This window comes from Pipistrellus hanaki, assembly GCF_964339955.1.
Source record: "Pipistrellus hanaki genome assembly, chromosome: 1".
In the NCBI taxonomy this organism is placed as follows: domain Eukaryota; kingdom Metazoa; phylum Chordata; class Mammalia; order Chiroptera; family Vespertilionidae; genus Pipistrellus; species Pipistrellus hanaki.
The window spans coordinates 38,753,513-38,779,842 of NC_140503.1; the positions used below are offsets into that span (position 1 = coordinate 38,753,513).

Here is a 26,330-nt window from a genome sequence, read left to right on the forward strand (position 1 = left end):
CGCCGGGAATTCCTCTTGAGCTCTGGGATCCAAGATGGGGCAATGCCAAGGCCTGACCATGGCGGTGGGACACCTGAAGTAAAGGCGCGCTGACCCTCCAACATCCCTTCCGAAGCTGATGGCATCCCCTTCCAGGTGAGAAAGAAATAACGGCAGTAACAGTGGCTCAGCAAACACACATCTGTAAGCCCAAGGGTGCCAGCAGCGCGCTTCCTCCCACAGACATCCTCCCTGCGCCCCAACGCCCAGAGCGCGGAGGCAGGACAGACGCCCCCCAGGTCCCGCAGGTCCCACCCAGAGCCTCCGAGTGGCTACGTGACCCGCCGAAGGTCTCCTTCCCGCCGGCCGGAGGGCTCCGCCCGCTCCCGGCCCCCGGCCCCAGCCCCGCCCCATCCGGGCCCGCGGGGCGCGCCTCCCGCCAGCAGGGGGCTCCCCAAGCGCGCGCCCGCCCCGGGCCCCCTAGTCCGGGGAGGGGCCTGGCCGGCCGTGGCCGCCCCTGCCCGCTGCCACCGCCGCGGCCCGGAGCGGGGGCGGGGCCGTGCCAGGGGCGGACCCCGAACTTTCTTCCGACTCAAAAGCAGCAGCAGCGGCCCGGGAGCGCCTGCCCCGCCCGAGTCCCGCCGCCGCCGCCGGGCTCCTCCGGCCGCACGTCCGTCCCTCTCCGCGCCGCCCGCCGCCCGCCGCCGCCATGGCCAAGCCGCTGACCGACCAGGAGAAGCGGCGGCAGATCAGCATCCGCGGCATCGTGGGCGTGGAGAACGTGGCCGAGCTGAAGAAGGGCTTCAACCGGCACCTGCATTTCACGCTGGTCAAGGACCGCAACGTGGCCACCCCCCGCGACTACTTCTTCGCGCTGGCGCACACGGTGCGCGACCACCTGGTGGGGCGCTGGATCCGCACGCAGCAGTACTACTACGAGAAGTCCCCCAAGGTACCCGGCGGGAGCCCCGCGGGCACCCTCTTCCCCCCCTCCTCCCCCCGAGGTCCGGGCGGAGGGGTCGGGGCGGGGGGTGGGGACAGGCCGGCGCTGGACCAGCCCCCATGCACGCCCCCACCAGCCCCACCCGGAGCGGCCCGCCCTGGCACCGCCTGCCCGGGGACGCGCGCGCCGGCCTCCCTCCCCTGACCGCTGGTGCACAAACAAAAGTTGGAGCATTTACTCTCAACATGTAATCCAGAGGTGCCGGGCGCCTCCGGTGAGTGCCAAGCACAGCTGTAGGCCCCTGGCTGCAGGCCCGGAAGAAAAGGGACAAAAGCCCTGCCCGTGGAGACGAGTGTCTAGAGTTCCCCAAATGGGAATAGGCGCGGGGGTTGGGGGGAGGGAAGGGGACGGAGCTGGAGGAGCCTCACTGCCCATAGAGCCTTTGGAGGATGCCAGGCGTCGGGGGCTTTTCCTAGGAACTGGCTGCGTGTGTGGGGCAGAGCTTTGCCCGCCCCTTCCCTCCCTCCAGTCCTCTCCCCCGTCCAAAGGAGTAGGGTGTGGCGCTGCCGGACTTCTTCATTCTGCAGCTCGGAAGCCTTCGCCCAGGCTGGGTGCGCTCTGAGCTAGGACCCACCCTGGGAAGAGCTGAGGAAGGGCTGTGCGCAGACCACCCCTGTCCGCGGTGCGCCCCCAAACACTTAAGGTGTTTGGGGGCGCACCGAGGGACACCTCTCCCCCTGGCCCATCAGGGAAGTGGGGCCGGAGGCTGGAGGAGGGCAAAGGGAGAGGCTTGTGTTGTGCAGAGAGAGGGCGAGAGGGCAGCTCCGGCTGGGCTGCCTGGTGAGGTGGGTGTGAGTCAGCGTTGGGAGAAGAAACTGGAAAAGCTGGTAGGAGGCCTGTTGGAAAAGGGGAGCCGCTGGTAGAGCCTGAAGGCAGTGAGACATACAGTAGGAATTTTCAATATGTAAAAAGCATGAAAACAAAAAAGGCTCGTCCATAATCACAGCGCCCAAAACCACCCCACCGTGAGGAAAAGAAAGGAAGTTTTCATAAGAAAGAGCAATGGTAACAGAACTTTCAAATGGAAAGGAGCTCTTCCTCATTGCAGAGGCCTAGGGCTCTATCCCAGAGCAGCAATTGCTAAAAATATATCCTTAGAAAAAAGACTTTGTGTGTGAATATATTTGCTGTATCTTTTCTTTTTCCGTGAGGGGACTGCCCCCTAGCATTGGACTTTTTTTTTTTTTTTAAGTTTTTAAACTGGAAAGTGAGATGATGAGCCATATTTAAGACCTCAACCGGCCCCCACACACACACCCCAATCTCCCTCCCCACACACACTCTTCTGTAGCATTTAACACCAAGCATCTGGCCTCGTATGTTTCTCTTCCAGTGGCTTGTCTTGTACTTTATATTAATAGTTGTCCTCATTCTCTAGGTAGTTTTTACACTGGGCTCTCCTTCCCTACTTGAGTGTAGGTATAAGCCAGGTATTCTGATAGTGGTACACTGGGGATTCTACAGAGAACAAGATGCATTCCAGCTGAAACCAGTTTGGCTCAGTGGATAGAGCGTCGGCCTGTGGACTGAAAGGTCCCGGGTTCGATTCCGTTCAAGGGCATTTACCTTGATTGTGGGCACATCCCCAGTAGGGGGTGTGCAGGAAGCAGCTGATTGATGTTTCTCTCTCATTGATGTTTCTAACTGTCTGTCCTTCTCTCTTCCTCTCTGTACAAAATCAATAAAATATATATATATATATTTTTAAGAAGATGCATTGCACACGTTAGCGAAGGGTCTACCGTGACTGCAGTTCACCCAAATAGGACATCCCCAGAGAGCATGGACTAGAGCCAGTAAGTGTGTCCAAGCTCCTCTCCCACCCCCCTACTCTCTAGCAACTGTGCAGGTGAATCCCAAATTTGGGTTTGTAGACTTAATCCTTTTTTCAGACTTCATCCCTACACTTCTAAGTGCTTGGTGTACATACCTACATCACTATTTCCTCAAACTCAACTCATTACCCCTCCCAGCCCTGCCCAATCTTCTGTGTTTCTAATTGTAATGGCACTGCCATCCTGACAGTTACCCAGACACAAAACTTGAGTGTCACCTTTGACGTCCTCTGTATTCCCCATTCAACAGGTTGCCAAATGCTGTCCGTTCATGTAGGTCCTGTTGAAATTACTCTCTTGACATCTCACTTCTCTGCGTAATGGACGCCCTGGCTACTGGCCTATGAAATTGACTTCTGAGGGGCTGGCTTGCTTCTCAGAAGTAGTAACACTGGCAGCATGCAGCCGAGTATGGCTAGCAGATATATTTTCTCTGGCCATTGAGCCGCCTTTCCGTAATTTAACTGTCAGTGCCTTTGGGCAGGACTTGTGCACTCCAGTTCTTGGCCCAGTCCTCCTCATTGTTCTATGTGACCTCCATTGCACAGGTATTTCCTCTGCCTGGCTCCTGGAGGCATCTGAGTTGGCAGTTGCAGCTCATTCTATGCAATGTAGTTCGATTAAGCTTACAAAAGCAATACATCTAGCCCTTTGCTCAGGTATCATTGGCTCCCATTGCCTGCCACAGTCCTTAATCAGGCATTTAAAGCCTTCTCGGTCCTGTCCAGGTGAACCTGTCCTACACATCTTTCCTCCCACTGTCTTCCTGGACTTGCCTTGTTCTCCCATCAAACCAATGTGCTGCCCACCCATGCCCTGTTCTCCCCACTTCTGCACCTCCGCCCCCGGCACCCTTCGCTTGGAATGCCCTTCTTGCCAGTGTCTCTATGCTCAACTCTTGCCTCTCCTGCAAATCTCCGTTTTGTTGCCACCTGTTCCCCATGTCTTCCCACAAGTACCCAAGTCCTCTATTTAATGCTGGGAATAAACTTTAAATTACTTTTAAAATATTGGTTATTGTCAAATAGCTTTTCTTTATTTCACCTTTGCTTGCTTTTTGAAAATGTCCACTTTTTCTAAAATATACGTAATTATTAGTGATTGTAGTGTATACATATAATTTGTAAGGTATATTGGAGGTGCTGTATATTTTACTAGCAGGAGTATGAGATAAATGTTTAAGAGGATGGGAGAGATCTGTTTTTCAAAGTCTTGCATATCCCCAAATATAAAGTGAGGTCCCTCTAAAAATTATTTTTATTAGAAATCATCTTAAGTACCTGTCTTTGCTAAGTCTGTTGTATAATGAAGTCTCTCTAAATTATTTTAAGTGGCAACTATTTGTTTACAAAGACTTTGAAATGTCTTAAGTCCATGCTAATTTGGAATCATCAAAAGGGAGACAAATACTATTAACAAATATAGTCATTACTTCAGGGGGCATAGCTTCAAACTGCAAGTGTGGGAGATATATATACACTGTATTTGTAAGCAGGCTTTTTATAGATCACTAAAAAGTAAAAAGTAATACACAGTGGTTATATTATGGAGATCATGAAAAAGTAGAGGAAGATGAAGAAAAGGAAGCTGCTCTGATGTTATGAAAATGGGTATTTGTGGCTTGAAATACTCTTTCCTGTGACACAGCCAGTGGCCTGGTGTACAAGGGCATCAGCCATGGGGTGAGTGGTGCCATGCACCCCTTTGGCATATGTCTGCCCAGGAAATATATATTTTCCCAACTCACACGAAGGCACCCAATAGACTAATGAGTGCCCTGATCACAGTGTTATAGATATTCAAACAACTGGATAAAAATAATGATGATGTGCTCTGGAAAACAGTGTTAGATGACCCACTAAATATGGAAGACTTAGAGTTCAATTGTTACATAAAACGAAGTGGGAGAAAGTGAAATTTCTAAATGGACATTTTCATATAATAGTCTAAATGAGTTAAATGTTATAATAAGCATTCGTTATATGAAGTATTTATATATATATATATATATATATATATATATATATATATATATATATTTATATTTGGGGGCGGGGGGCGTTGATCAAATACTATTCTCTTTGGTTCTTTTTATTGAGAAATGGGAGGAGTTCCGGAAATTGTAGGTGACTTTATATGGATGCATTTACAGATTTTTATTGTTTTGTGTTTGGGGGGTTGGGGGGGGGGGGGGACCTGATTTGGAGAAAAAGGTATTGTAAAGAGGGATGATGCAGTTACTCACGGATCTCTTTCTTAAAAGAGAATTTGGAAACTGCACCTGTACTTTAAAGGGGTTAGGCAAGTCTAACCTTTGTACCTTTCACTCTGCTCGGATAGTGTTTGCCTGGCTTTTACTATGTCACAGCAGTTTCTAAGTTTATGGAGAAATTTCCCATTTCATGAAGAACAAGCACCAATAATACTTGCCTGGCAGGGGAGCTACCATGATCCCGGAAGTGGTTTTCCCAGAGCGAAGCTTATCCGTTACACTCTGGATGTGCAGGCCCCTGCGATTTCCCAAATGTGGGAAACTCCACTGCGTAATTTGTGGTAGTAGGGCCTGCGCTGGTGCTCTCCTGCAAAGAAATAATAAGAAACACCAATAAACCTGGGGTAGTCTTTTTTTATTCCCAGTTTCTGGCTTTCTAAAATAATTTAATTCTAAAATAATTAATTGTAATATTATTTACAGTAATCAGTCAAGGAGGAGTACTTTCTAGCCATCAGGTATACAAGGAAGAAGTTAATCTTTGTATTCCTTGGATGATTTGAGATAGTCACAGCCAACTACTCTCATCCTCTAAATATTTTATAAATGACTGATGGGCTATGGCAATCTGACTTACGTTTGCAAAACATATGTGTAATTTATGAGGCTCATGAACAGAATGGGGGGAAGGGGGGGAGGAGAGATACAAAACATGGAATCTAATTAGTTGGATGAGTTTATTTTTTTTCTCCCTGAGGGTAAAAGATACTGAACTACTTTGCCAAAAATAGGATATAAAATGGTTTTCCCAAAGCCAATTGTCAGTAATGCTTTTATTTATCCCTTTATACATCTACTAATGGCCTGGTGCACAAAATTCATGCATGGGAGGTGGGGGAGGGGGGTGTCCCTCAGTCCTGTATGCATCCTCTCCAGTCTGGGACATCCCTAAACCAGCAGTTGGACATCCTCTCACAATCCAGGACTGCTGGTTCCTAACCACTCACCTGCCTGCCTGCCTGATTGCCCCTAACCACTTTGCCTACCAGCTTACTCTCCCCCAACTGCCACCCGCCACTGCTCTGCTCCCCCCAAATGCCCCTGCCAGTATGATCACCCCCAACTGCCCCTCATGCCAATTTGCTTGCCCCCAACTGCCCCCCTGCTGGCCTGCTTGCCCCAACCTGCCCTCCTCACTGGCCTGCTTGCCCCCAACTGCCCCCCTTCTTGCCTGCTCACTCCAAACTTGTCCCCCTCGCTGCCCTGATCACCCGCAATTGATTCCCACTGATGGCCTGATCACCCCCAACTGCCCCCACACACACACCAGTCTGATCACCCCCAGTGGCCCCCCGACCAGCCTGATCACCCACAACTGCCATCTTATCCTGGCTTGAACACCCTCAGCTGCCCTCCCCTCTTGGCCTCTAACACCTCTACCTTGGCCCCACCACCATGGCTTTATCCAGAAGAACGTCCGGAAGGTCTCCCAGTCTATTTAGCATAGCCTTTTTTTATTATTATTATTATTGATTTTCCACAGATAGGAAGGAAGAGGGATAGAGAGCTAGAAACATCGATGAGAGAGAAACATCGACCAGTTGCCTCCTACACACCCCTGCCAGGGATGTGCCTGCAATCAACGTACATGCCCTTGACCAGAATCGAACTTGCGACCTTTCAGTCCGCCTATCCACTGAGCCAAACCAGTTTTGGCTAGCATAGCCTTTTATTAGTATAGATAGAGGCCTGGTGCATGGGTGAGAGCCAGCTGGTTTGCTCTCAAGGGCGTCCTGGATCAGGGTGGGGGTTCCTTTGGGGTGTCGGGCAGCCTGGGTGAGGGGCTGATGGCAGGCTGGCCACATCCCCCTAGCAGAGACTCTTACTCTGTGGGGGTGTGGTCATCCTGGGTAAGAGACTGAGGACCATTTTCAGGATGGCCACACCCCCTTCAGGGTAGGGGGTCCTGCTGGGATGCCTGACCAGCCTGGATGAGGGGCTGATGGCTGTTTGCAGTCTGGCCAAGCCCTCCAGCAGGGACCCTCACCCCATGGGGGTGTGGCCAGCCTGGGTAAGGGGCTGAGGGCCATTTTCAGGCTGGCCATGCCCCCCTGATGAAGCCTAAACAGGGATCAAGCCTAAACTGGCAGTTGGACATTTTATGTTTATATTTCTTTGGGAAAACTATTATATATTCACTCCTTCAGCAGTGACCAGGGCAAGCGGGAAGCTTGGCTTCTTCCATCGTCAGGGGCAACGCAAGCCTCCTGCTTGCTCCAGCTCCATAGGCGCTGCCATCTTTGTTGGGTTAATTTGCATACTCACTCTTGATTGGCTGGTGGGCATAGTGGAGAGATGGTCAATTTGCATGTTTCTCTTTTATTAGTGTAGATAGGAGTTTCTTTTGAACCTGTGTCAAAGTAATCGTGCCTGTTTGTTTTTTACTTTCAACCTTGTGTGTTTATGTTGACCAGTAAGGTTGGACTCATAAAGTTAACATAACCTCTCTTTTCTTGTTTCAGAGGGTTTATTACCTTTCTTTGGAATTTTACATGGGTCGAACATTACAGAACACCATGATCAACCTCGGGTTGCAAAATGCCTGTGATGAGGCCATTTACCAGGTACATTCTTTCTCTTTAAATTTTAATTCAGGAACCTTGGGGATGTAGTACCCTGCTCACCACCCCCACCCCCACCCAAAAAAAGGTGAAAATTTATTTTACAGACATTGCTGTTACAAACTATTAAAGATATACACTACTAATGATCTCTGATTTAAGAGAAACAAAGTTAGAGAACTAGTTTTGCCTAATGAGAACTTACTTTTGCAGTCATAGCTTCTGAAAGCATTCAACATCTGAACAAGCCTTTTAAAAATACATGAACCTCTGCTGTCAGAATCATAAGCTTTATTTTAGGCTCCTATCTGCTTTCAAAAAATGATCAAAGTGTGACTATTATTTATATATCAAGGCAATATGTAAAAGTAATAAGCTTTTAAAATTTCACCATCACACTTCCCCTATTGCTAGATGACTTGTAAAATGTACTTCCCCCTTAAATGAGGAGCCTGAAGTCTTAAACCTAATAATCTAATTTGTTTTTTATGAGCATATTTAACTATTTCTCTCATAAACTTCAGGGATCTCCATACCAAAAACAAACAGCCCTTCACCTTGTGGGTGAGGTTGGAAGGAGGAAAGGGTATTTGCAAAGACATGCTCATGGGTTGTCCCCTCCTGTGGTCAGCTACCTATCACCGAAGGCTGGTTTCCTTCACCTTCGTTAGGTAGAGTATTTCCTGTGAAAGAACCATTGCAGCTCCCTCCACTTCTCTTTTCTTGCCTTCCCCTGATACCAGCTGAAAATATTATACCTCCCATGGCCTGGCACAGTGGTTGGCAAACCCATTAGTCAACGGAGCCAAATATCAACAGTACAATGATTGAAAATTTCTTTCGAGAGCCAAATTTTTTTTAATTTAAACTTCTTCTAACGTCACTTCTTCAACATAGACTAGCCCAGGCCGTGGTATTTTGTGGAAGAGCCACACTCAAGGGTCCAAAGAGCCAGCCGCATGTGGCTCGCCAGCCGCAGTTTGCCGACCACTGGCCTAGCATTTAACCAGGTGGGATGAAGTGACCCATCCGTTTGCTCAAGGTTTATCCCCTACTTTCGACTTACATCTTTAGAATTTAAAAAATTGTGAATGTTAGCCTTAGCCGTTGACTGGCACAATGACCCCAGTAAATTCTAGTCACACCAGGGAGCACATTGGAAAGTCCCTTCAACAGCGAACAGAAGCAAAGCCATTTTGGAACACATAGAAGACTGACTAAGACGTGTGTGACAAAGCAATTTTTGGTATAAGGGTAGGTGGGGATCCAAGTGCATGGCCGTGGGACCTGGGGCATCAACTCCAAGCATGGTTGCTTCTTCTGCATATGCTTTCAAAGTGTGTAAATTATGTTTCCTTTTTAAATAACATCTCATTTCATGGATTGCCTCACTTTCAGATAAGAATGCAGTCACTTCACAGCAGACCATCATTAGCTAAGCTAGCATGGGCTGAATTATTATCGAGTCAACATAGGACAGGTTGTTTATTTTACCTGCCATCAGTTTCCTCACTGTAAGATGAGCAAAGTTATCTCCAAGGCTACTGGATTCTGACTTGAGTCCACAGCGGTTCCAGTGGCCTCTGGCTGTGCAGCTCCCAGGGAGCTGACTGGCAATCAATTTGCATCAGTCCCCAAGGTCACACATGCCTCTAAGCCTCCCACAGCCTTTGATCCAATCTAGAGAGAAGTAGAGGATTTTAGCCCCATCCAACCAGACCAGCGATTTTCAACTGGTGTGCTGCAAGAAATTTTAAAACGTGCAATGCCTGGTTATTTAGTCAGGGGCATTGACCTCTTTTTCCTTAGATTATCAAATAAAAAAATAATGACAGCCAACACAACAATAGCCGTCGGGTATGAATGAATCAAAATTATACCTTTTTTTTTTTTGTCAGATCAGCAAAAAATACTTTTGTGTGTGTGTGTGTGTGCGCGCTGCAGAATTTTAGTAACTAGTTTATGTGTGACACGAGATGAAAAGGTTAAAAATTGTTGAGCAAGAACTGAGGGTTTCCTTGACTACTGTCTGGCTCCAGGTCTCAGGGACAGTGACTCACCAACTGGCTTTGGGTAACAACCATTGACCCTACTGAGCAAATATGTTGTGGTCTTAAAAAGATGAACTTTACTCCACCCTGGAAAGTCTGACCTCCTACCTGTTGATAATATTTAAAATCCTTCAGCCCAGTTAGTGTCAGCTTGGTACTGGACTATTTCTCAAATTTTACCCTGACTGCACACAAAAAAGAACCTTAGGAAATTATTTAAGGTTAACATTTATTGAGGAATATCGGCCCAGGAATAATCTAAATGGTTTGTTTGTATAATTTCATTTGATTCACAACAACCCTAAATGTGGCACATACTGTCATCTAATGAGGACTTAACTTTTAAAAAAGAGAAGTGAGGCCTAGGGAGATTGAGTCCAGGGTCACCTTGCTAAGAAGTAACAGAGTCAGTAATGGACACTGAGAGCCCAACGTCTCTACAGGCCGCTGCTATGCCATCTTGTACAAGTTTGCATTTGCAGTCACCAGCATCTGCAGTGGGCATGGCTGCCAGGGTACGCTGCATGGGAGCTGACACCATTGAGTACCCAGACAGACCTGCACACCTGACCCAGAGCGTTAGAAAATGATTGCTCCTTTCTGCAATGGCCTGCATTTGTACCCACATCCAGTGATGTTTTCCTTTCCTCACCAGCTTGGACTGGATATGGAGGAGCTAGAAGAAATCGAAGAAGATGCTGGGCTTGGCAATGGCGGCCTTGGGAGGCTTGCTGGTAAGTGACATGGTTAGTGTGGCTTCGTGTCTGGCCAGTTGATGCCTTCTCCAATGCCATGCATGACCACCGAACGGGCTTCGAAGGAGGAGTGCAGGGTGTGACCTGGTTACAGATGTGCTAGTATTTGTTTTTCAGATTGCACGGTGGTTTGATCAGTTCTATGTAAGCAGCAGAGAAGGGAACTTGAACAAAAGAGAAATTGCTTAAAACCCTTGGAGACATTGTTTAAAACCCATGGTTAACCAGATCCTTCCTGTGTCTGGAAGGGTTTCCAAAGTGGCCCTTTTACTCTGCGGTTATGTTCACAGCTGTCAATTCACATGCTTGTGTGGTATGACCTATTGTTGAACCACTGAATTGTTGTCTAGTACACTTGTCAGTTTGCTTTTTGATTGACTAGAGGTAAAGATACACTTGTAGCGTTGGTATGATTTAGTTACTTAAAAATTTTTATATGAATGCAATTTGAGTTTTTTGTTTTATTCAGGAAATAGTTTTTCAACAAATAAAGTACGTTTGCAACTCCATTGAGTTAAAAATATATATCCCTGTGACGAAGCAATTCTATTTCCTGATATCTGCTGTAAAAAAAAAAAAAAATCAGGTACACAAGGAAACATGTGAAAAAAATTGTTATAGCATTGTTTGAAAGAGCAAACTACTAGAAATAAACCAGAGTCCATCAATTAATGGAACAGTCCATATTATAGAATAATATACAGCAACCAAAAATAAATAAAACTGATACATATGTAATGCCCTGGATAGACCTCTGGGGATGGGGAGGGGAGCAATTTGCATTAAAAGGCATACAGCAGGATACTATTTATGTTTTTAAGAACTAATATGTTCTGTGAGTATATATGTATGTAAATCCATAGAAAAGTCTGAAATTTGAAATGGTAAACTGCTCCTTATAATCCTCCTTAGAGAGGAGGGCAGAATTAGGGATCGGGATCATAGTGGATGCTAGTCCTATCTGTAACATTTTAATTTTTTACAAGAAGGATATATTAGTATATCACTTGTGAAACTTAAATTTAATAATAGAAGTATACCACCACACACCGATTATTCTCTATGAAAAATAAATATATATTGATTCTCCTATTTGAGAAATGATTTCCAAAATCTCTTCATTTTACACAACCTTCCAAATCCTATTAGAGTAATCCCTCATGTTATATCTGGCCACCGGCTAGGTCCCTCCCCAGCATGCTGATTGGCTGCTCTGGATCAGGTGCTCTGTCATCAATGCTCTTGATGGCAAGTGACCCAAAAAAACTACTTAAAAAAGTGGTTCAGCCAACAAGGCCATGTGTTATCATAGAACAAGAAGTCCAGAGGTTGGGCCATTCCAAGTTAGTTTATTCAGTAGTGTAGTTCTGTCAGGACTCTGGGTCTCTGTGGTGCTTTTGGCTCACCTCCCCTCCCTTTCCCCCCATGGAAAAAACAAACCAAACAAACAAAGAAACAAAAACAACGATGTCAGCAGCAAGGAAAATCATTCAGTGTACCCAGAAGACTTCCTGGTACCTCTCATTGGATTGAATGTCATTGCACAGTCATACCAAAACCATTGAAGGAAATAGAATTACTGTGATTGGCTTATCTGTGTTTTCCAATGGTCTTAGGCGACCCTGCTATCAGTTCTCAACCTGTGGGATCCACAGGTTGAGAGCCGCTGCTGTAGAGCCTAAGACCATCGGAAAACACAGATGTTTACATTACGATTCATTAACAGTAGCAAAATTACAGTTATGAAGTAGCAACAAAAATAATCTTACGGTTGGGGGTCACCACAACATGAGGAACTATGTTAAAGGGTCGAGGCATTAGGAAGGTTGAGAACCACTGGCTTAGAGGCTTAGACTAGACAAGCAAGGTTCACTTCTAGTCCAGCCTCCCTGGAACATCTAAACAACATCTGAATCCCATTAGCCAGAAAGAGGGTCTGCCGCTCCATCAGGTGGCCACAGGCACACTATACTCTCCTGGGGCTGTCTTTTTAAGCAGGGAGCTGTGGGGATGGCTTCCCTTAGAAAGCGCAGTGTGAGAGACAGACACATAATGGACATACCTCCTGCAGGCCGGCTTCCTGTTCTCAAATGAAATGCCAACGTGTACACACTGGTTATTTCTAAATGGCAAGCTAATAAATGATGCTTGTTTTCTTTATATATTTTTATATTTTCTAACTTTTCTCTAAAATTCACTTTGTAATTTTTTAAAATGTTACTTAAAAAAGTAATCCTCTTTAGGCAATAGTCTCTGTCTTTAAAATACAAATGTGGTCTCTCATAGATACATGTTTCGTGGCTGTCATGCCTTTCAGTGAAAGACCTGCAGGTGTAACTAACCTCAGTCTCTGCCTTTTGCTTGTGTTTTGATGGATGTAGCCTGCTTCTTGGATTCCATGGCAACCCTGGGACTTGCGGCCTACGGATATGGCATTCGATACGAATATGGGATCTTCAATCAGAAGATACGAGATGGATGGCAGGTATGAGAGCCACCTTTTAAAATTTTTTCATTAAAATACATCTTCATAGTGTTCTAGATGATTTATAATTTCCAGACATTTGCTGCGGAACTTCACTAATCTCTCTTGCGTTTGGTTGACATCAGTGAATACTATCAGTCTCCCTCCTTGGGGATGTGAGTTCCCTGTGAGCAGAGAGCCTGCTAGTATCACTCACTGCCAGACCCTTTGCATCATAGGCAGTGCCTGGCTCACGAGGACTCTGAAAATATTTATCACCGATTCTCTGGGTGTGGGCCACCTCCAGTGGGTGACGTTCATTCTCTGCAGCATCCACAAAGGAGGGGCACATCTTTTGACTTATGATCTCTTCCAATAATCTTTCATGGTAAGATACATGTTGCCATTTTACAGGTGAGAAAACTGAGGCTCTGAATCAATGGAGTTACCGCAGATCACATTGCTGGAAAGCATGGCTCTGCCCCTAGGTTTCCAGGTCCAGTGTCAATATTCTTTTCTACACTCAGTCTTGTCCTCCTTAACATGCCTATTTACAAGATGCATAAGCTCAGGATTCTAATCCTATTAATAAAGCCTATATGGCCCTCACGCAGTGATAATCGATCACCAGGAGGCTGTGTGTGCATCCTGCACATGCTGGTGAGTGAGGGCTTGATGCTGCATGCATGGCGTGGAGGAGGGTACCACAGCTCCGGCCTACCTCTTTGGGGCAATTCATCAAGGAGCCCTGGATGGGTGGACAGGGCCTACCTCTTTGGGGCGATTGATCGCGGGGTTCCTGCACTGTGAGAGGGCACAGGCCAGGTTGGGGGACCCCCCACCTCCAATGCACAAATTTTGTGCACTGGGCCCATAGTGTTTTAATAAGATGAAAGCAGGTAACCTTGTTAGCTGTTTTATCAAATGAATCTGGCACTTATTCAATGTGTATCATTAAAGTCTCTGTAGATTTGCACAAACAGTAACCAAGCCATACAAATGACTCTAGTTTACTTTTATAAAACCAAACCAGATTCTTAGGAATTCATTTCTTAGATCTTTGGGAACTCTTTGAGTCTACAATGAGCCCTAGTGTGGACAGTTTTCCCTGATGCTAAATGTGATTTAGGCTTTCTGTCTCCCTACCTTTGTCCCACAAACGTACACCACTGACAACAAGATACCGGATTCGTTTTCCAAAAAGCCTGAGTTCTTTAAGCCCCTCCCCTGCTTCCAAGAATCAGTCTGAGAGCAGTGTGCTCAGGGGTTGGATGTAGGGACCTACGTTGGAGCTGATCCCAGGATCGAGGAAGGATAGTAAGCTTAGTGTTCACTGCCGCCATCCCCTTTCCCTTCTCTCAGTATTTGGACACTCTCTGGGTGGAGGAAGGAAGGACCTAAAAGATTTGGTATGAGGAGAGAATGCACCAAGGGAAAAGTCTCAGAAGGAGAATATTGGGAACATATTAAAAGATATCATTGTGGAGCGAACACGAGAGAATGACCATTGAAGTCCAGACCAAATTAAAATTTAGGGAGCCTTTAATAGCCTGCCAGTGACTGCTCTGCCTTTCTCCACGCAGGGACTCCAGAGAGCAGTCCCGACCCTTTGTGCAGGACCACTTTTAAGTACATTAGCCACATCCTGTTTTTGCAGAGCAAGCAACCCAAGACAAAACAGTTTTTCCTAAGCAACGTCAGGGTCATGCCATTGATGAGCATGTTATTCACAGGGTCATCCTGTTCTTCAGAAAGCTGACAGTGTTCTATCTTGCAAGGCTGTTTTGTGAGGTGCAAGGGGAAGGGGCCATGAGACCATATCTCAAGGCCTGGTGTCAGCACTGACAACTCTATCTGGGGCATGGTCCACGGAGTGCTCAAAAATTCCCACTCTCTAACATTATGCTTTCAAGTTTTGCTACCAACTAGTGTATCTTCATCTAGTTGGTAGCAAATTTAGGAGGCAGCACTGGGTAGGAAAAAGCCTTTGGGCTCTAATTTGAGACTAAATTTCTAATTTGAGGCCTAATTGCAACTCATTACCGTTACAAAGTCTGTTGCCTCAGTTAGGTTACCCAACTTCTCTGAGCCTCAGTTTTTTCATCTGCAATACAGAGATACCAGCTTCACATAATTACTATGAAAATATGTAACATGTCCAGCACACAAATAGGCATTCAATAAAACGTTAACTTTTTATAAGAAAAGGATGGTTATTTAATAAATTGTGCTATTGTATGATAAAATAGTGTAGCCATTAATATATTTTTATTGATTTTAATGACATGGGGAATTATTTATGTTAGTTGAAAAAAAGAGATATGGAATCCTGTGGATGGTATGAACTCAACTATCCAAAGGCAGCCAGAAAGATAAAGAGCTAGAAAAATGTGTTAAAGTTTCAATAGTAATTATCTCTGGGAGATATGATTACAGGTGACTTTTTACTGCCTTCTATTTACACTTCTACATGTCTCATAGTCCATAAGAAGTGTGTATTTTAGAGTCATAAAAAGCTATAAAAACAGCCGAAACTGGCTTGGGGACTGAAGGGTCCCAGGTTCAATTCCGGTTAAGGGCATGTATCTTGGTTGCAGGCATATCCCCAGTAGGGGGTGTGCAAGAGGCAGCTGATCGATGACTCTCTCTCATCGATGTTTCTAACTCTCTATCTCTCTCCATTCCTCTCTGTACAAAATCAACTATATATATATATATATATATATATATATATATATATATATATATTTTTTTTAAAGCTATAAAAACAACATAATCAGTTTCCTTTCTCAGTACAATAATCTGCAGTTACATGATGAGAAGCTTAGCTAACTTAGCCGGCATTTCCAGTATGACTAACGTTTTGATACAACTCAATCAATACATTGCATCCATTCTCTTTGAAAGTATTCTGTATGGTACTCCTTATACCCCAGAATGCTTAAGGATTTCATTTCTTATCTTTTAACTATTCTCCTGTAACATATTTAAAAGAAGCTCAGCAACTCAATCTCAAAAAAATAAATAAATCTTTTTCAGTGCTGTTTTCCCAGAAGTTTATGAAAGATCACCATTAATCACACCTGCTGCCTTTTTAAATGGTCTTTATCCCAGATACCATCCTTTTCTCTCCTTTAATACCAAGGAAGTACTTATCTTTCCTATCAGACCCAGGAATTATATGCTGTCCAATATTCTTAAAGAAAATAGAGAGACCAAATGGCTCCTGCTAGTCTCCAAAGCTAGCCTCACTAGCCTTCACCACTTCTTTTATTATGACTTGAAATCGAGTCAGAAGCACACATAATTTCATTTGCCACATCCATTTACCGGGATGGGATTTTAGAGAGCAAACATGAGATACATCTTACCACAAAGAAGCCATTCCCATAAAAAACAAAATGTTTCTCCCAGGAAAGCAGCCAGCATGCCATTTCAGGGTATGGTCACACCCCTACTTACGCCAGATACAGCCTTGCTCTTACAATGGCATATACAGAGAAGACGGAACAGTATGCAAGCTGGGAACATTTTTAAAGGTTGATGGACTTTTAATTTTTGAAGTCCCTTTCCAGGAAGATTTGCAGTAATGGTGTGTTCATTTTGAACCCCCATAAGGGAAATAATTTTATTGCTAAAATTCTTGACTTACCATCAACTCTAATGGGGATCAGTAATAGACCTCTAGGAAACTAATTGGCCTCTGGGAGGAAGAGGGGGAAGATTATTACAACAACCTCACAATAAGTTTAACAGTCACGCAGCAAAGTTCTGAGTAGAAAGGCACTCACAGTAGGTGTCTTGGAGTTGAACCAAACCGTGTCTGCTGGACCCTTCTCTCTCTTGGAACCTGTGCCAAGCCTGCAATAATCAGTCATGCAAGAATTCCATTACCTGGCAATGTTTTTGTTACCATTGTTGAATTCTTGGCATTCCCAGAAAGGCCTTTCAATTCTCTGTACTATCAAAAAGCACAGTTTGTTGCCTGGCCAGCATGGCTCAGTGGTTGAGCTTGGACCAATGAACCAGGAGGTCACGGTTCCATCCTTGGTCAGGGCACATGCCCGGGTTGTGGGCTCCATCCCCAGTAAGGGTGTGCACGAAGCAGCCTCCGATCAATGATTCTCTCTCATCATTGATATTTCTATCGTTCTCCCTCTCCTCCATCTTCCTTCCTCTCTCTGAAATAATTTTTTTAAAAACATTTAAGGAAGTATCGTCTGTTGACGACTACTCCTAATGTTTGCTCATGGGTTCTTCATGTCCTGTGTATCCCACAGTGAGGGAAAGCATTTCTTAGAATTCAGTCACTGACACAGCCCCCTGAGCTGACCTCTGCTTCCACACTGGCTGGAACACAGATTGCATTGAGTAATTCCTCCAGGGAGGTGCCAGCTCCAGGCTGCCGCCCCACCCCGACGGGCTCACTGCTCCCTACTCCACGGAGCCACTCGGGCTTTGCCTCAGCTCTTCCATCTGGGATGTCCAGGTCCCACAGCCCACTGGATGTGAATGAAAGCTCTTCTCCCATCTTCAACTGGCTCAGCATGTCCGTGCATCCAGGGAGCACTGGCTACACGGAAACCTAAATTTACAGGCCACTTTGTTGATTCATTGGAGGTGGGGGCAGCAAGGTAGAGAAGAGGTTTATCACCATCTAGCAGCTTCTGTGGATTTAGTGAGGGCAGCATGTGTGTGGCGGGGGAGGGAAGGGGCAGTTCTTTCTCCTCTGATCGGCTCAGACCAGTTTGTGGTTATGAAATACCTGTGTGTGTTTTATTTTTCAATTTACCTTGAAAACAAGCTTTGTAAGCTTGAGGGCATTGTCCATTGATTCCTTACTGAAGCAGAAGGAGACTAAAAATAAAGAACAGCAAGCTTCAGGTCTGTTCCCCTGCAGTGAGATTTAAACTGGCCATTATTTGGCAGGGAAAAACAAGACCAGCACTGGATGGCATTAAGAATAGCCAGCAGTACGATCGATGCTTCTCTGTCTCTGGATCTGTTTTTGTTCATCAATTTATGGTGGGAGGGGGGCAATGGGGTTATGGATAAGGACACATATGTAATACCTTAATCAATAAAGAAATTTAAAAAAAAAAAAAGAGTAGCCAGCGGACTAGCCCTTTGTCACAGAGTGAGGGCAGCCTCTGGCTTCCTCAGGGCGCTGGTGGGACCCTGAGAGCCCATCCCCTCTTCTGGAAGCATCCCCGCTGCTTGAGGAGGGGACATGGTGTTCCTGCTGCATTTCTCAACACAAGATGTGCGGTCAGTTCTTCTAGGCATTTGGTTTTCAAAAGGAGAACTTGTTCCTGCCTCACTTCTTCCTGTTTCATATCAGACCTTCAGGTGTGTTTTACAACTGCCCTGGGTGCAGAAGTGAGGCAAACGGGCCTTCCGGTTCAGTCCTTCCCTGTTACAAGAAGCAGTGTGCACATTGCCCTGTGTTTGAAAACCCCCAGCCTGCCCCTGCCTACGTGCAGCGTAAAGTGTTTTGTAAGTTAGGATGTTTTGATCCTTTCTGGATATCCTCATGTATTTGTCTTAGAGTTCTAGTTATTAACACATTATCCTATCTAATAAAAGAGTAATATGCAAATTGACTGTCACTCCCAAGACACAAAAGATGGCTGCCCTCATGTGGTCAGAGATGGCTGCCCCCTTGTGGAGACAAGATGGCCGCCACAAGATGGCCAGCAGGGGAGGGCAGTTGTGGGGGACCCAGGCCTGCAGGGGAGGGCAATTAGGGGTGACCAGGAGAGCAGAGGAGGACAGTTGGGGTAGATCAGGTCAGCAGGGGAGGGCAGTTGTGGGGAGGGGTGACCAGGCCTTCAGGGGAGGGCAGTTGGGGGGACCAGGCTTGCAGGGGAGGGCAGTTGGGGGGGACCCAGGCCTGCAGAGGAGGCAGTTGGGGGGACCAGCCCAGCAGGAGAGGGCACTTGTGGGTGATCAGGCCAGCAAGGAGGGCAGTTGGGGGATATCAGGACAGCAGGAGAGGGCAGTTGGGGGGGGGGGGACCCGGCCAGCAGAGGAGGGAAGTTATGGGCAACCAGACTGGCAGGGGAGGGCAGTTAGGGGCAATTGGGATGGCTGGGGAAAAGTTAGGTGTTGATCAGGCTGGCAGGGGAATAATTAGGGGTGATCAGGCTGGCAGGCAGAAGCGGTTAGGGGCAATCAGGCAGAGGTAGGCAAGCTGTTGGAAGCCAGCAGTCCTGGATTATGAGAGGGATGTCCAACAGGCCTAAATGGGTGTTCAGACATCCCTCAAGGTATCCCAGATTGGAGAGGGTGCATGCTGGGCTAAGAGGCATAACCTGCCCCCCCCCCCCCATGCACAAATTTCGTGCACTCTAATCAACTGATAAAATTTAGTTGTTTTCTTGTTAAATTTTAATTTAATAGCTCAATCCCTTTATTACTGGGATAGTGGAAATCTAAATTCTTATTTATAGTTACTGACCTTGTGTCGCCATCTAGCTTCTGTACCACACAACTCTTGGGGAATTGTTAAAAATGCAGAATTTCAGACTCTACCTCAGATTGACTGAGAACCTGCATTTTTTTTTTTTTTTCACTTATTATTTTTTATTTATTTTTTTATTTTTTTAAATCAATCTTTATTGTTCATATTATTACAAAGGTTCCTCATTTCTTCCTCCCTCCACCAGGTTCCCACCCCACCCTCTGCCCCCTCCCCATCCCCCATTGTCCTCATCCATAGGTGCACAGTTTATGTTCAGTCTCTTCCTCCCTCCCTTTCCCCGATAGTAAATCCCTTTTCAGATAGTAAATCTGTTACTTTAGCATTTTCTCATATCAATAACACCTCCACATGCCCAATGATACACTTCACACAAAAGACATTTTCAAATAGGTCAACCAGCCTCATCCAGGCCCCACCCAAGGCACTCACAGATCAACACCCCAGCGCTATACTAACTCAACACATCCAGATCTAAGCCTTCATCACTTGATTCAGCAGACCCTCAAGTTCCCGCAAAAGTTTCCAGCCATGTCTGAGAGGCAGCCGTGGGCAGGTACAGGCGAGGAGCAAGCTGTTTCGGGCCTGGCTGCTCCGGGCCTGGCCTCTGTTGCTCTGGTTCATTCCACAACCAGCTGCTCCGGGTCTGGTCACTGCCGCTCCCGACCTAGTTGCTCTGGACTTGGCTGTTGCTGCTACAGGCCTGGCCGCACCCGACCCAGCTGCTCTGGGACCGGTTGCTCCGGTCCCGGCCGCTCCGGGCCTGGCCGCTCCCAGCCTGGCAGCCGCTGCTCCGGGCCTGGCCGCACCAGACCCGGCTGCTCCGGGCCTGGCCGCTCCCAGCCTGGCAGCCGCTGCTCCGGGCCTGGCTGCTCCCAGCCTGGCAGCCACTGCTCCTGGCCTGGCCGCACCAGACCCGGCTGCTCCGGGCCTGGCCGCTCCCAGCCTGGCAGCTGCTGCTCCGGGCCTGGCCGCTCCCAGCCTGGCAGCCGCTGCTCCTGGCCTGGCCGCCCCAGACCCGGCTGCTCCAGGCCTGGCCGCTCCCAGCCTGGCAGCTGCTGCTCCGGGCCTGGCCGCTCCCAGCCTGGCAGCCGCTGCTCCTGGCCTGGCCGCACCAGACCCGGCTGCTCCGGGCCTGGCCGCTCCCAGCCTGGCAGCTGCTGCTCCGGGCCTGGCCGCACCAGACCCGGCTGCTCCGGGCCTGGCCGCTCCCAGCCTGGCAGCCGCTGCTCCGGGCCTAGCCGCACCAGACCCGGCTGCTCCGGGCCTGGCCGCTCCCAGCCTGGCAGCCGCTGCTCCGGGCCTGGCCGCTCCCAGCCTGGCAGCCGCTGCTCCTGGCCTGGCCGCACCAGACCCGGCTGCTCCGGGCCTGGCCGCTCCCAGCCTGGCAGCCGCTTCTCCAGGCCTGGCCACTCCCAGCCTGGCAGCCACTGCTCCGGGCCTGGCCGCACCAGACCCGGCTGCTCCGGGCCTGGCCGCTCCCAGCCTGGCAGCCGTTGCTCCGGGCCTGGCCGCTCCCAGCCTGGCAGCCACTGCTCCTGGCCTGGCCGCACCAGACCCAGCTGCTCCGGGCCTGGCCGCTCCCAGCCTGGCAGCCGCTGCTCCGGACCTGGCCGCTCCCAGCCTGGCAGCCGCTGCTCCTGGCCTGGCCGCACCAGACCCGGCTGCTCCGGGCCTGGCCACTCCCAGCCTGGCAGCTACTGCTCCGGGCCTGGCCGCACCAGACCCGGCTGCTCCGGGCCTGGCCGCTCCCAGCCTGGCAGTCGCTGCTCCGGGCCTGGATGCACCAGACCCAGCTGCTCCGGGCCTGGCCGCTCCCAGCCTGGCAGCTGTTGCTCTGGGCCTGGCCGCTCCCAGCCTGGCAGCCGCTGCTCCGGGCCTGGCCACACCAGACCCGGCTGCTCCGGACCTGGCTGCTCCCAGCCTGGCAGCTGCTGCTCCGGGCCTGGCCGCTCCTAGCCTGGCAGCCGCTGCTCCAGGCCTGGCCACACCAGACCCAGCTGCTCTGGGCCTGGCCGCTCCCAGCCTGGCCGCCGCTGCTCCGGGCCTGGCCGCACCCGACCCGGCTGCTCCGAGCCTGGCCGCTCCCAGCCTGGATGCTCCGTGCTTGGCTACTGCTGTTCTGGGCCTGGCTGCTCCCAACCCGGCTGCTCTGGACCGGGCTTCTCCGGGCCCAGCCACTCCGTGTCTGGGTGTTCCTGGACTGGCCACCCTGGGCTTGGCCGCCTCTGCCTCAGGCCTGGCTGCCACTGCCCCAGGTCTGGCTGCTCCAGTGCTGGCCATTGATGCTCTTGTTCTGGCTGCTGCTGCTCTGGGGCCTGGCCACTGCTGCTCCGGGCCCGGCTGCCACTGCCTTGTGCCTGGCCACTCTAGGCCTGGTCGCCGCTGTTCCAACATTCTGTCCCTTTTTTCTCCTTTTTTTTTTCTTTTTTAAAAAAAAAACAAAACGCATTTATGTTGCAATGTTGGCTGGTGCGTTGAGTTCTGACTTAGTCTTTGATTTTTCAAGATCTTCTTTGTATTCTTTCTTAAGTAATTTTACTATCATTTGCTCTCACTTGATTTCTTCACATTGAGAACTTCTTTGGTTTCTTCCTCCTTGTCCTGGGAGCTCAGCAGGTTGGCCTGTGGCACCCCTTTGTTCTCCGCGGGCTCCCGCGCTGCTCCAGCCTGTTGCCGGGGTCGGCGCCGCCCAGGAAGCAGCCCCCGTCCTTGGCTCCGTTGCCCGCGCTCAGCAGTCGAAGGCTCAGGGGCACCCCCCCCCCACTGGGGGCCCCGTCGCCCGGCTCCTTGCTGGCGCCCGGCTGGCCGGTGTCCGGCAGGGGCTCCTGCTCCTCGTGGCGTTCCTCCAGTCTGGAGCTTTCTTTCTCCCTCCCACTAGGGGAGTCCAGGATCAGAGTCAACAGACTGTCCTCTGCGCATAGTGTGCGCGACTCCAGGGGCTCGGCCTTTCGCCGCGCTCCCAGGACTCCACCTCACAGCTCCGTCTCCCCCTGCCCGAGCCTGGGTCCCCAGGGACTGGCCCAGACCGGGAGTTCGGGGCGGTCTGGACTGAGGCTCAGAGCTGCCGCCGGAGGCTTTGTTTCTTCCGGCTAGGGTAATCCAGCATCAGAGTCAACATTCAGTCCTCTGCGCGCCATGTGCGCGCGACTCCGGGGGCCCCGCATTTCGCCGTCCCCCGGGATTGTCTCCCCCTGCCGGAGCCTGGGTCCCCAGGGTCTGGCACATAACTTGGGGCTCAGCGCTGCCGGTTCGGGGGTTCAGCCCAGGCTGGGGGTTCTATTTCCTTCCTGCTAGGGAACGCCAGGCAGCACCCAGCCCTCTCCTCCTCTCCGGCTGCGACCTCTCCGCGCGCGCGTGCGTGCGAGCGCGCAGCATGTCTCCGTACCTTAGGCTTTTTTTCAGCTCCTCTGATTTTCCTTCTGGTTTTCTCCCTCCTTCCTATTGTAGAGTTTTCAGTCAGTCGACTACCTGTAGCTCTGGGCAATGTCCACTCTACATTTTAGTTGTATTCCCTTGAAATTGTTGTGAGCTGCTGCGGCTAGGTGTATACCCGAGCAGCCATCTTGGATCCTCCTGGAGAACCTGCATTTTTACAAGGCACCACTGGCCCACTAGCTCAAACCCAGCTCCGGCCTTCCCTGGGCTTGCCTCCAGCAGCTGTCTCACTCCCAGACCTCCTACTTAAGGATGCTGTTTCTCTGATGGTTATGCTGGTGGTCAATATTCATGGGTGGCTTACTGGCTTTCTTGTTTGAATAAATGGATGTGTATTTGCTTATCTGGCTGTTGACATCAATATGTTGTTTCATATCTCAAAAAACAGTCCCTGTGTTTGCTTCTCCCTTCACGTTGTGCCGGGGGCAGGCATTGAACTCATATTTAGGTGATCATGAGGCACCCAACCATAATGTGTCCTAATTCATAAACAATATCATCTTAAACTAAAGCTGAGTAAATCACCATGTTCTAATCTCATCCACAAGGATACTTTGTACTAAAATAAATAAATAAATACCTTAGTCCCACCCCTCTCTTGTCAGAACACGATTCCATTTTTAAAAAATATATGCAAGTCTGGCCAGTGTGGCTCAGTGGTTGAACATCAACCTGTGAGCTAGCAGGTCACAGTTCGGGTCAGGGCACATGCTTGAGTTGTAGGCTCGATCCCCAGTGTGGAGTGTGCAGGAGGCAGCCAATCATTGATTCTCTCTCATCATTGATGTTTCTATCTCTCTCTCCCTCTCCCTTCTTCTCTGAAATCAATAAAAAAATTATTGATTATATATATATAATATATGCAATATTTTAAACATCTCACAAATAATATCTTTATAGTAAATATACATTCCCCCAAGTATGGTTATTGTTCTTGATGTTTCTGTTTGTTTATTGCAAACCAAAATTCATTTGATGTTTGTTATACCCTAAATACAAATTATGATTTTAGAACTTTTATAGAAAATATTTTGCCACAGATGGTAAAAAAAAAAAAAAAAAAAAAAAAAAAAAAAAAAAAAAATTGAAATTGGCAATAAAATTAATTCCTTACCTCTAAGTATATGTTATTTTCAAAATAAGCCATAAAAAATAATCATTATTAGATCAAAATTATATAAGGATTAAATTAAACATAGACAACAAAATGTAAGTCTTCTGTGCCATACTGAAATCAGCTTTATTAAGGGAGCTCTCCATTGGTAGCATTTCTTAACAGAGTCTGTGCACTGTAGGCACAAGAGTCTTGACTGAGACCATCATGTAGGACCCATCAGGTTGAGGTATCCAACTGTGAGCATCCCTGGAGGGCCTCTCTCTTTCACTCAAGCTGGACAATTGTATTCACAATTAAGACACAGGCTCTAGAACACACAGACCTAAGGTCAAAGTTTAGGTATACCATGTACTATCTGTACAACGTTGAGCAAGTTACAATTTCCTCATCTTTAAAAAAAGGAATCATAGTTTCCTCCTATATAAGACTGCTATGAAGATTAAGTGCAGTAATATCCATGACACATTTAGATCAGTATCAGCAAACATTGTTGTTGATTTAGGCTGTCAGACATGAATCAAGATTGACAGGAGAACCAGCACTCTTCTTTCCAAAACAATACTCTCAAGGCAATTCAGTTAAAGAGGTTTTTAATCCGGTCTAATGGAAACGGCTAGGTCCCCATCTCCTGAGAAATGCGTTCTCAGCCCTATCCTTCTTGCAGGTGGAAGAGGCGGACGACTGGCTCCGGCATGGAAACCCCTGGGAGAAGGCCCGCCCTGAGTTCATGCTGCCCGTGCACTTCTACGGGAGAGTCGAGCACAGCGACTCGGGGACCAAGTGGGTGGACACCCAGGTATGCAGTGTCCTCAGCGTTCGTGTTCTGTGCAGTACAGCACAGGGGATATGTAGCATGGAGTGTAACATGCATATGACATTGGGTATAGTATGGTGTGCATTGAATAATGGAGTATATTTCTTATAAATAAATGTGTGGCTCCTCTTAGTACAACCCACTCATTTTGGAGACAAGGGAGCTGAGGCCAAGAGATAAGTGACTTCCTCAAGGTCAGCTATTCCCCAGGCCATTTTGCAATCAGGGTTACCAGAGGCTAGTCAGTTCTGCAATCCCAGTATATTTAGCTCTCTGGTTTTCTGTAAAGTGGAGGGTACCAAGGTGGAGTACATTTCCGTGTCCTCCTTCACCCCACCGTGTCGTGAACTTTATTTACTTACAGCTTCTCAGGGGTAAATGTTTTCAAACTGAAGTAATAATTCGAAGCATTGCCAAAGTTCCTATGCCTTGCAAAGTCAAAAATATTGCAAAATGTCCTCGGTTACTTTGTGCTAAGTCACTCCTAGAGGAAAATGCTGGTGTCAACCAAGTGCACTTCCTTCATGGCCACTGGATTTGAGTGTTCTCTTGTCACTGAATGGCTCCATTTTTAGCCTCCCCACTGGTAGGTTGTGCCTTGCTTCTTCATACTTCCTGATAAATAGCTTTTATTAACCGCTGGACTGTCTAATCATTGGATATATTTAGTACATATGGCCTCAGGGTGGGGGAAAATGTATCACTGGTCATTCTTTAAAAGCTTAAAGAAAAATGGTAAAGATCAAGTAAATGTTCTTATATATCAAAATGGGGAGAGTGAAATTCAGTATTGTAATATTAATAGTGTTGGTTGTGAATTATTCTCCATGAAGAAAGGCTTCCTTTTGCCTCAGAAGCACCTACACCCATGTTGCAGCTGACTTTTTAAACTGATTGTCTAGTCTGCTAATTCATGTAGAGCTAGTCATAGTTCAGAAAAATAATACTTTTTAAAAAGGGTTTTCCTACCTAAACATGAATTTATTCAGCCTATGAAATAACAGATTAGAAGCTAAAAATAGGTAGCTTCCTGATGATACAGGGAATAAACCAATACTGTGATTTTTAAGGTAGTCACTTTTTTATATTTCAGTTAAACAGACAAGCAGCTAAGTTGCAATTGGTTACGAATGTGATCCAGAGAGCTGCAAACAAATAACTTGTTAATATATCCAAAGAATTCCTCCATGTATTTGGAATTAAGCTTCTGATCTATTTAATTATGTGCAGCTTTACATAATCAAACCTGGAATCACCCGTTTGCACTGCAGGCCCCGCTGTTGAGCTACCTTATATTTATAAAGCAACTCTAGACATTTTCATAATACATCCAGAAATTTAATTGTGGGTTTTCTGAGCCCACAAAGGCAAGGTGAAGGGGCAGATGTGATATAAGGTGAGTGACTCACGCAGTGCAGAACTTTGTGCATTTATGCAAGCCACCACTGGTCAGCCCGATTTGGAGCTGGAAGGGTCAGAGGACATGAGGCAGACACGGAGCACGCATGCTGTGCACAGCTGCCAGTGGGCTGAGCAGTTCCCTCTTGCGTCAGTTCAAGT

General features: G+C 47.8%; 1 protein-coding gene across 1 annotated transcript in view; it reads left to right on the forward strand.

Annotated features, from left to right (window-relative positions):
• Positions 1–461: 461 nt before the first annotated feature.
• The window catches only part of PYGL (glycogen phosphorylase L), a 43,178-nt gene continuing 17,309 nt past the window's right edge, over positions 462–26,330 (forward strand). Inside the window, exons 1-5 of the mRNA XM_084886834.1 lie at positions 462–931; positions 7,552–7,653; positions 10,357–10,435; positions 12,838–12,941; positions 24,621–24,752. Of these exons, the coding sequence (XP_084742960.1) occupies positions 689–931; positions 7,552–7,653; positions 10,357–10,435; positions 12,838–12,941; positions 24,621–24,752 (660 nt within the window). The 5' untranslated portion in view covers positions 462–688. The remainder of the gene's footprint in view (positions 932–7,551; positions 7,654–10,356; positions 10,436–12,837; positions 12,942–24,620; positions 24,753–26,330) is intronic.